Source organism: Lithobates pipiens, unplaced genomic scaffold (assembly GCF_037356315.1).
Source record: "Lithobates pipiens isolate NorthernLeopardFrog02 unplaced genomic scaffold, aLitPip1_a1.2 Scaffold_16, whole genome shotgun sequence".
Taxonomy (NCBI): Eukaryota; Metazoa; Chordata; class Amphibia; order Anura; family Ranidae; genus Lithobates; species Lithobates pipiens.
In genome coordinates, this window is record NW_027507748.1 from 556,728,350 (window position 1) to 556,740,199 (window position 11,850).

The window sequence follows — 11,850 nt, forward strand, 5'->3', positions numbered from 1 at the left end:
TTAGCCCTGGCAAATTTTGGTTATTTAATTAAAAAAAAAAGTAGTCTGATACGCCGGGTTGATTTTCAGCAGCATTCACGATGATTGATTTACCACTGAATGGAATGTAACACAGTTTGATTTACTGTCTTCCGATGTGTCGGATGTACAAGGATTTATTATTGTTTGCTTTCGGTTTCTTCACTTTGCATATAACCATTGCTTTTACTAATAACTTGTATGCGGAGGTCACTATTGTTGAGTTTTCTCCAGGGGTTCTTGATTCCTTCCACAAATAAGGTAAGCTGGTTTCTGACCAAATTAGTCCTAGAGTATTAAAGTGGAAGAGTGGAAGTCCAGACAAATCTTAACTATATTTAAAGTGGTTGTAAAGGTTGACGTTTTTTTACCTTCATACATTTTTATTTAAAAAAATAAAATAAAAATTGTAAACATTTAAAAAAACTTTAACCACATGCCGACCAGCCGCCGTAGCTGCACTGCGGCAGCATGGCTCGGCTGCGCAAATCGGTGTTATGCTACGTCGGTAGCATAAACGGCCACTAGGGGGTGCTCGCATGTGCGTGCGCCCCCACTCACTCCCCGATCGCTCGGGACACACGGAGAACCGGGAGCTGTGTGTAAACTCACAGTTTTCAGACAGAGCAGTGAACTGACAGATCGTTTGTTCATACAGTGTATGAACAGCAATCTGTAAGTTTCCCTGCACAGTCCCATCCCTCCTTCAGTTAGAAGACTCCCTAGGATACATATTAACTCCTTCTCGTCCCCCTAGTGTCAACTCCTTCATTGCCAGTGACATTTTTACAGTAATCAATGCAATTTTAATCACACTGATCACTGTGATAATGCCAATGGTCCAAAAAATGTGTCAAAATTGTCTGACGTGTCTGCCATAATGTCGCAGCCATGATAAAAATCGCTGATCGCCGCCATTACTAGTAAAAAAAAAAAACTATTAATAAAAATGCCATAAAACTATCCCCTATTTTGTAAACGCTATAACTTTTGCGCAAACCAATCAATTTACGCTTATTGTGCTTTTTTTTTTTACCAAAAATATGTAGAAGAATATGTATCAGCCTAAACTGAAGAAAAAAAAGTTTTTTTATATATTTTTTAGGGGATATTTATTATAGCAAAAAGGTAAAAATAATGTGTTTTTTCAAAATCTTTATTTTTTTTGTTTATATCGCAAAAAATAAAAACCGCAGAGTTGATCAAATACCACCAAAAGAAAGCTCTATTTGTGGGAAAAATGATGAAGGATGTCAATTTTGTTTGGGAGCCACGTCACACGACCGCACAATTGTCAGTTAAAGCGATGCGGTGCCAAATCGCAAAAAGTGGTCTGGTCATTGGCCAGCCAAATGGTCCGGGGCTTAAGTGGTTAAACCTGCTCCCACCCCCATTAAGGCCCCTTTCACACGGGCGGCTGTTCTGCCGCAGGAATCATGTTTATTTTTTTCTACAAAATTCAAGGCTCCAGGCACAGCGATCAGCTGCGTTTGCACAGTGCGTTTACCAGCGTTTACATGCGTTTACATGCGTTTTTATGCGGTTGCGTTTAACTGCAGTTTTTATTCCCATAGCAACCCTTTTATTTATTTATGTTTTTGTTCCCTGGAATGTACCCATGATGCATTGCAGTCCTCTATATTTAAACCTGTTTCTTTGTTCTCTGGCTGAGTGTGTGTTGGAGTTTTGCAGGAGTGGAGAGGAGTGCTGAGTTTTGTGCCAGTTTTTTTGAAAAATGAATGCAAATATGGGTAGTTTGCTTGCAATGCTCATTTTGCTGATGATGAGGATGAAGAGAAGAAGAGCGATCCAGAGTAGGCGACGTCCTCGTCGTTACTGGGTCCATCCCCTAACGTCTCAGCGCCTATCGATCGGCTACTTTGCCCTCATGTTCGGTGAGCTGAGGACTCATGGGGACAAGTTCCACAATTACACCAGGATGTCGGTGGCATGCTTCGATGAGCTGTTGGGACTTGTTAGAGGACGCCTGACCAGAACCACGACCAATATGCGAAGAAGCATTAGTCCAGAAGAACGGCTGTTACTTACGTTAAGGTAGGTTTTCCATATGTTGAACAAATGCTTAAATTCATGTACATGCAGGCTTAGGCAATATTGGCAATAGTGTGTGTGTATGTATGTATGTATATGTATATGTATATATATATATATATATATATATATATATATATATATATATATATATATATATATATATATATATATATATATATAGATGAATCTATAACCTAACCTATATCACAACAGCGATTTTTCGCACATTACTCCCATTACCATTATTTTTTATCCTTGAAAACTATCTATCGTGCCTTGCACAGTCAGTTTTATTTTTTGCAAATAGGAAACATCATCAAATTTCAGTAGTTTCTCATTATGTAGGTGAGCTCTGAACACAAAGGCAGAGTTTTGCATTAACAAGCAAGGTACCACCAAATAATATTTTGTACTAGACCAACCCACCACCAGGCTTCCTGTTTGGATGCCAGCACCTACTACCAGAGCCGAGGGATTTATCTTTGGGCTGCAATGTGTTAAAAGTCATCAGCTTATATAGATGCTGATGTTTATTTGTTACCATGTAGAACTCCATATGTATATTGATTTTTTTTTAAATTTTATTTATTTTACTATATTTTATATTTTCTGAATTGTTATCAATTTTGTATTGCAGATACCTTGCCACTGGTGCCAGTTTCACCTCCCTCCATCATCAATTTCTGATGGGAATTTCCACCGTATCCACCATTGTGCATGATACCTGTTACGTCATCTGGGAAGAACTGAGAACATCAGTCATGCCGGAGCCAACATCCAGTCTGTGGGAGGAAATAGCGGAGGAATTTTGGGAGAAGACCAACTTCCCAAACTGCATTGGGGCATTAGATGGGAAACACATCCGGCTCATCAAGCCTCCAAAATCCGGTTCCCGCTTTTTCAATTATAAGAAATACTTTTCTATTGTGCTTCTGGGACTCAGCGATGCAAATATGAAGTTCATCGCTGTGGATGTTGGAGCGTATGGGAGTTCTGGAGATTCGAGAATTTTCAGAAATTCCATAATGGGGCGGCGTTTTCAACATGGCGAATTTCAGGTGCCACAGTCAAGGCCTCTCCCTGGTACTACTGGACCAGATCTTCCACTTGTAGTGCTGGGAGATGAGGCATTTGCCTTAACCACGCACCTGCTAAGGCCCTATACCAGGCATGGTCTCACTGCCAGGAGGCGAATTTTTAACTATAGACTCAGCAGAGCTCGAAGAATGGTGGAGTGCGCATTTGGCATTTGCGCTGCCAAATGGCGTGTTTTGATGACAGCCATGCATCTGGAAGTTGAGCATGCCGTCAATGTGGTTCTAGCGAGTTGTGTTCTCCACAATTTTTTGAGGGGTAAGGAGATCGTGGCCACCGAAACCCCTGTTTATGAGGAACCCATAGGTCCTGTTACTGGCACTCGTCCAAGTAATCAGGCCCTACAAGTCCGTGAACATTTCACTGATTATTTTTTGAGTGAAGATGGACAGCTGCCATGGCAATTGGACTATGTATAAATTTTTAACCATTGTTGCATGTTTTTTTCATCACATATTTCAGGTTTTTGTGTCAGTTTTCACGTTTGCCTTAAATAAAGTAGTCGACAATTTTCAACAATTTAAATTGTTTTTATTTCTATCTTTTGCAATGCACAGGGCGTATTTAAAAAATTGAAAAACATTACAAAAACATTGAATGCTTGCAAGTATAGAAAAATGTTTTTTAATTACTTTGGAATATATATATATAAAATCTCCTTTTAGTTTCAAGTATTGAATTTCAAGTGCAACAGATAACGAGTCCACAAAATATCCCCCACTACCCCACAAAAAAAAAAGGTTACAGTATTCCTGCACTGCACAGGGTGTATAAAAAAAATAGAAAAACCTTACAAAAACATTGAATGCTTGCAAGTATAGAAAAATGTTTTTTAATTACTTTGGAATATATATATATAAAATCTCCTTTTAGTTTCAAGTATTGAATTTCAAGTGCAACAGATAACGAGTCCACAAAATATCCCCCACTACCCCACAAAAAAAAAAAGGTTACAGTATTCCTGCACTGCACAGGGTGTATAAAAAAAATAGAAAAACCTTACAAAAACATTGAATGCTTGCAAGTATAGAAAAATGTTTTTTAATTACTTTGGAATATATATATATAAAATCTCCTTTTAGTTTAAAGTATTGAATTTCAAGTGCAACAGATAACGAGTCCACAAAATATCCCCCACTACCCCCCGTAAAAAAAAAAAAAGGTTACAGTATTCCTGAAGTGCTGTCAGGCCCCTTTCACACAGGGCAGATCAGTAATGATCCGTCCCGTGAAGATCCGCTTGGTCGGCAGGGATTGTTCCATTGTCCCCACTGAGCCGGTGGCAGACAGGGCTGTCCCGGCACACTGTGCCCTGTGAGCTCTCTGTTCTCTTCTATGGGGATCGGAAGAGCACGTACCATCTGTCCGTGTAGATCCAATCCGCTCTGCAGATGGCTAGAAAAATTGGATTTCCCTCCGTCTACAGAATCGGACAATTGCGGTGGCACCCGATATCGTCCGCCTCCGCAACAGTCCGATTCTGCAGACGGAGTAAAAACCTATTCTATCCGTCTGCAGAGCCGATCGGATGGACACAGACAGACAGTCCGTGCTCGTCCGATCACCATAGAGGAGAGTGGAGAGCTGACAGGGCGGTCCCTGCACAGTGTGCGGAGACCGCCCTGTCCGCAGCCGGCTCAGCGGGGACAACGGAGCAATCCCGCTGAGCGAGCGGATCATCACGGGGCAGATCATTACTGATCCGCCCCGTGTGAAAGGGGCCAAAGATGGGCACTGAGTGCGGTAAACAGTTCTGAAATATTTGGCTAGATGGAGAAAGTGCAAAAGATGTCGCCATGTACACTCCACTGTGTAGATGGGGTAATCTCCCACTGGGCCAAGTCTCTCAACCTAAACAATGCTAGCACCCAATCAGAAAGTTCAGGTATTGTGAGAGCAAGTGGGGCCAAGTAGCAACATGTATAAGCTTGGGACAGTGGGAGATTCTTCTGTGCGTACAGTTCAGTGTACATGGAGGAATCTGGGGTTGGTTGTAAACATTAGTTCGTGTAGGTAAAACATTAAAGTAGTGTAGGTAAAACATTAAGTAACATTACACAACAAGAAAAATACAACCGTCATATCACTGCCATAGGAATACTATAAGTTTTCATATATTGAATAATTAGGGTTACGCAGGGAAGAATGGCTTGGTTCACTGCCAACATCTATGGGTGATCCTGAATGGGAAGATGAGGGTGAAGACACTGGGTGTGGCTGCACATGCATCCTTTGGTAACCAGGATTAGACGGGTAAGATGTATACAGTGGTGGGGGTCCTACATAAGGGTTAATGGCAGATGTGTCATGGCACTGCTGACTGGGCATTGGTCTACTGAAAGACCCACTAGGTGAATTAAAACCCATAGCCCATGGCTGAAATTTAGGATATGGGCGTTGCTCTTTGCAAGCGGACACAATATACGTTAAATAGGCATGTATATCACCCCTGACCTCAGTGCGCTTATCTGCAGGAATCTCCCTGATTACACAAAGCAACATTCTTAAAAACATAACATCGGGGTCTGAGATGTTGAGGAATTCATCATCTTTTGCCTGGTTTTGTGATTGGTTTCTCATTTCTTCAATGATACGGTTGAAATATTCCTCAAAAGGTGTCTCTTGTTGAGTACGTGTTCGACGGGTGGTAGTAGTAGACCGGACTCTCCTATCTGGATTTGCCTGCAATATTATAATATATAGATTATGCATCTGATACTGAGGTCACACTGAACAGCATATGATGGCTTGCACAAATATTGCAGCACCTGTTTAGAATAGATCACACACAGGTACTTGTTTTGTTGCAAAAACCTGATCTCACTGAAGACCTCCAAAGCCAGAAGAACAAGTCACACCTTGCCCAAAAAACAAGTCGTTGTTGTTTCTACAACATTTGTGCCAACACCAGCTGCCTTTTCAAAATGTAACGTCTTTTGTGGACAGAAATTGTGACATTTTTAAAATACATACCGCAGGTTCTTGAGTGGATGGATGATATTCTTGGGATGACACTGTTTCTGTGGTTTCTTGACTGGTGTCAGCGTCTCCTGATGGTGATGGCGACGAACTTTCGCGCCTTGCGCTTGCTCTCACAGGGACACTTGACACAGTTCTAGGTAACAATAAAGATTACACGTTTAAAAAAAAAGTGAACATGAATATGCCAAATCGCTAAGTAAAATAAATGGATATACTTACGTGCGCATCTCAGTGGTGCGCCTCAAAAAAGACAAAGCCTCTGCATGGGGGTTAGGCCTGCGACGAGTTGAGGGTGCTCCGCTTCTCTCCGCAGCCTTCTCTTCGTTGACTTCTTTTTTGTAACGGTCGCGCAGGGACCTCCAACGTGTATAAACCTCCTTTCCTGCAATATATAAAAAAACATACAATGGCCTGGTCATTAGGGGGTAAAATCTTTACTAGGATGCATGTGTACCCTGCTGCATAGACACAACAAACCTTGCACTCACCTCGGTTATCCTGTTCAGTTGCAGACATCTCGTCCCAGTTCGGTGTGACATATTTGTAGACTTCTTCCCACTTTGCTCTCTTCAGCACTCGGTCTGCATATCCTGGGCATTCTGAGTCCCATAACTCTGGTCGGGCTTGCACCAGTGCGATGATGGCCTCGTGTGAGATGTCTCTTGCCGCCATGCTGTCTTCTCCCCTTTCATCCCTCTCAACTTCCTGTGTCATTTCCCAGGTACACCTGCTGTATAGGATGTGCTTCCGGGTTTTTTTTTTCTTCTTTCACGCTGCTGGCCGCAATTGACACAAAAGACTGCGATTACCTGCGGTTATGTGCTTATAGCTGCGCTACATCGCACCTGGACGCATACAATTCTATTTTTTCTATTCGCACCGAACCGCATGTAACGAAATCGCCGCTAAACGCTGTGTGTGAATGGGGCCATAGGAAAGCATTGTGTGCTTTTAGCTGCGGTAGAAATGAAGAAAATCCGCAGCTAAAAGCACCATTCTATCCGCCCGTGTGAAAGGGGCCTAAAAGTCTATTCTATATGCCCTGTAAAGAAAAAGTGTCTATACTGACCTAAGCTGAGTGAGCTCTGGTCCAATCACATGATCGGTTCCCAGAGCCGGTTTCAGTGTAGAGGAGGGACAGCCAACATAGAATTCCCCATAGTAAACATAGTGAAGTATAGGTGACGTCACTGTATAGTAGTGATGGACGAACTTCCAATGGGATGTTTCGCGAACACGGACCGCGAATGCAGCCGATAGTTCGCTAACCGTAACGTTCGCGGCGGGCCCCATTGACTTCAATGGGAGGCGAACTTTGCAAATCTACAGGTCAAATTTGCAGCCACAAAATAATTAATAACTGTGCAAACATAGTCCCACCACATGGCCAATGACATAACACATGTATGAGGTGAATCTGGGATTGACAACTACAAGCATTCTTTTTTTATATGTGAAATTGTTGTGACAATTCAGGACTGTGGAGCGCATGAAGGCAATGGAGGAGAGGGAAGGTCAGGGTAGGCAAAGAAGAGGGTGCAGGAGATGATCACCAGCAGCGTGATATACAGCAATGACACCTGCACCGTGATAGAGTCATCTGACACCAGCACCATGATAGAGAGCACTGACATCAGCAGCGTGACATACAGCAATGACACCTGCACCGTGATAGAGTCATCTGAAACCAGCACTGTGATAGAGAGTACTGACATCAGCAGCGTGACATAAAGCACTAACACCAGCACCGTGATACACAGCACTGACAGCAGCACCGTGATAGAGAGTACTGACATCAGCAGCGTGACATACAGCAATGACACCTGCACCGTGATAGAGTCATCTGACACCAGCACCGTGATAGAGAGCACTGATATCAGCAGCGTGACATAAAGCACTAACACCAGCATCGTGATATACAGCACTGACAGCAGCCCCGCGATAGAGAGTACTGACATCAGCAGCGTGACATACAGCAATGACACCTGCACCGTGATAGAGTGATCTGACACCAGCACCGTGATAGAGAGCACTGACATCAGCAGCGTGACATACAGCAATGACACCTGCACCGTGATAGAGTGATCTGACACCAGCACCGTGATAGAGAGCACTGACACCTGCACCGTAAGCAGCCCCAGGAGGAAGGCAGCATAGCACAGGGATGGTGGGAGCCCCTCATAATGAGCATAGCACATGGATGGTGGGAGCCCCTCATAATGAGCATAGCACAGGGATGGTGGGAGCCCCTCATAATATGCACAGCAGAGGTACAGCCCCAGGAGGAAGTCAGCACAGCACAGGGATGGTGGGAGCCCCTCATAATAAGCAGCCCCAGGAGAAAGTCAGCACAGCACAGGGATGGTGGGAGCCCCTCATAATAAGAAGCCCCAGGAGGATGTCAGCATAGCACAGGGATGGTGGGAGCCCCTCATAATAAGCAGCCCCAGGAGGATGCCAGCATAGCACAGGGATGGTGGGAGCCCCTCATAATATGCACAGCAGAGGTACAGCCCCAGGAGGAAGTTAGCACAGCACAGGGATGGTGGGAGCCCCTCATAATAAGCAGCCCCAGGAGGATGTCAGCATAGCACTGGGATGGTGGGAGCCCCTCATAATAAGCAGCCCCAGGAGGATGTCAGCATAGCACAGGGATGGTGGGAGCCCCTCATAATATGCACAGCAGAGGTACAGCCCCAGGAGGAAGTCAGCACAGCACAGGGATGGTGGGAGCCCCTCATAATAAGCAGCCCCAGTAGAAATATGACACCGCTCAACCTCTTCAAACAGGAGGGTACGGGCATATAGTACCGTGTGCTTTTTTTGGACAAGGAAGTGAGCCAAATGAAGAAAGAAGGTCTGTGTGCTCGATTAAAAAAATTGTTTATAGACATATACATGGTCTACTGGTCACATGTGTGGAATTCCTCCGAGATCCATGCCTCATTCATTTTTAGAAATGTGAGGTAGTTAACACTGTCGTGAGCTAGGCGAGTACGCTTATCGGTCACGATCCCCCCTGCTGCGCTCCATAAAGAAGGCATAAGGTACCATGTCACTGATGGCGCCATGGCTGCGACTGACCAGTTTGTTGATCTCCTCAAATGGCCGCAGAAGTCTGCATGCGTCGCGCATGAGCAGCCACTGGCGCGGTGAAAAAAAACCTAGCTCCCCAGAACCTGTTCTGCCGCAGAGTTCATACAGGTAGACATTAACTGCACGTTTCTGCTGGAGCAGCCTATCAAGCATATAAAAGGTTGAGTTCCATCGCGTCGGGCAATCTCAAATAAGACGTCTGACTGGCAGATTGTGTCGCCGCTGAATGTCAGCAAGGCGAGCCATGGCCGTGTAAGATCTTCTGAAATGGGCCGAGATTTTCCTTGCCTGCCGCAAGATGTCCTGGACCCCAGGGTATTTGACAACGAATCGCTGCACGACCAAGTTTAAGACGTGTGCCATGCATGGCACGTGCGTGATTTTGCCCTGTTTCAATGCGCTAAGCAGATTGGCACCGTTGTCACACACCACTTTACCAACTGTCAAATTGAGCGTTGTTAGCCACTGATCTGCCTGTGAATGCAAAGCTGAAAGGAGTGCCGGGCCAGTGTGGCTCTTGGCTTCCAGGCACAACGCAGCACGGCATGGCAACGTCTCACCTGGCATGTCGAATAGGTTCTGGGGAGCTTGGGCAGCGCAGCGCAAGAGACAGTAGCAGCGGAAAAGGAGGAGTCAGCCGAGGAGGAGAGGGAGGAGGATGGAGTAGGAGGAGGAGGAGAAGAAGAGCCAGGCCTGCATGCAATCCGTGGCGGTAAAACCAAATCTATACAGGTGCCACGGGTTACATGCTTGACGGCCGTCAGAAGATTCACCCAGTGGGCAGTAAAAGTGATATACCTTCCCTGCCCGTGTTTGCTAGAACACGTGTCTGTGGTCAGATGTATCTTGGCACCGACACTGTGTGCCAGAGATACATTCACTTGCCGCTGAACATGGCCATATAGCTCTGGGATGCCCTTATCTGAGAAATACTTCCTTCCTGGGACCTTCCATTGTGGTGTTCCAATGGCCACAAATTTTCGAAAGGCCTCCGAGTCCACCAGTTTATATGGCAGTAGTTGGCGGGCTATGAGTTCTGACAAGCCAGCCGTCAACTGTTGGGCAAGAGGGTTATCCGGCGTCATCATTTTTTTACGCTCGAACATTAGGCCCACGGCAGCCTGTCTTTTTGCAGAAAAACGTGAGCTTGGCGTGATGGAAGGTGGAGTGGAGGACAATTGTGAGGAGAGAGGAGAAGGAGAAGTAGAAGACGAGGCTGGACGGTGAGAGCCTGGAGTGTGGCTTTGTGTGTTCTGTTGCTCCCACTGGGCTCGGTGATGGTTGCTCATGTGCCTTCTTAAGGCGGTCGTCCCTAGGTGAGTGTTGGGCTTACCGTGACTAATGCATTGACTGCAAAGATTTCAGATGGCAACGCTATTGTCAGCAGCGGACACGTTAAAAAAAGCCCACACTGCGGAGCCATGTGCCGGTGTCCTGGGAGCGCCAGATGTGACCGTACATGGTCAATGACTCGCTCCTGATACATTAGCAGTCTGCTTTGTCCCTCCTGTGAAATGTAAGTTATTCCTGCTTCTCCTCCCTATCTGCTGGTCCATATCTCCCTCTGAACTCCCCTCCTCTTCCACTCTTGTGGGCACCCACGTGACATCACTAGACACGTCATCATCGACGTCACCTTCCCCACCGCTATAAGTAGAGATCTCGGAGTAGGCAGCAACCCCGGGGACCAACCTCCTCCTTGGGCTGATCTGTGTACTGTCGTCAGACTGCTGAGTGGCGGTTGTTGCTACCTCCTCTTCCTGATCCAATACCAAGAGTGGCTGCGCATCAGAAATGTCTTGATATGGATCGGAAAAAAAATTCTGTGACTCAAGCGGAAGGTATGTGGTGGTGGTGGTGGTGTTGTTGGTGGTAGTGTCTATGGGGGTGCACATAGCAGAGAGTGAAGAAGAGGGTGCAGATCGAGAGGATGAGGAGGGTGCAGAAGAGTAAGGCTGAGTGAGCCACTCAACCAAGTGTGGTGCGTCCTTTAAAGTAATTGAACGCACCTTCTGCAACTTCCCACTTTGGCTCACGCCTGTTGCTCCTGCCCTACCCCTACCACCTCTGCGGAAGAGCCTGTCTATTCCTCTGCCTGTCATTTTTTAAATGACCCTGTGACAAAACTCTCAGTCTCTATTCTGATAAAGGACTGCTGCAGTATAGGGCAGCAGTCAGACTCAGCAGTAGTAGTGCACCTCAACCCTAAGTATTGTGGATCTATACCAGTCCTTAACTAATAGCAGACTGTACCTCACTCAACCCTATGTACTGTAGAACCCTAGACCTTACCAGTCCTTATAAGGACCTTTGTGGAACAAGTAGGTTGTGAATGATTAGCAGACTGTACGTCAGTCCCTATACTGATGAAGGACTGTTGCAGTATAGGGCAGCAGTCAGCAGTAGTGCACCTCAACCCTATGTATTGTGGACCTGTACCAGCCCTTAACGAATAGCAGACTGTACATCACTCAAACCTATGTACTGTAGCACCCTAGACCTTACCAGTCCTTATAAGGACCTTTGTGGAACAAGTAGGTTGTGAATGATTAGCAGACTGTACGTCAGTCCCTATACTGATGAAGGACTGTTGCAGTATAGGGC

General features: G+C 45.5%; 1 protein-coding gene across 1 annotated transcript; it reads right to left on the bottom strand.

The window, feature by feature from the left end:
- Positions 1-3,776: 3,776 nt before the first annotated feature.
- LOC143983639 (uncharacterized) lies at positions 3,777-7,171 on the bottom strand. The gene is made up of 4 exons (XM_077483568.1): positions 6,639-7,171; positions 6,370-6,532; positions 6,142-6,283; positions 3,777-5,850 (listed from the first exon to the last, which is right to left on the bottom strand). The coding sequence occupies exons 1-4, from the start codon at positions 6,862-6,864 to the stop codon at positions 5,269-5,271; spliced, it is 1,113 nt and encodes a 370-aa protein (XP_077339694.1). The 5' UTR covers positions 6,865-7,171; the 3' UTR covers positions 3,777-5,268.
- Positions 7,172-11,850: the final 4,679 nt, after the last annotated feature.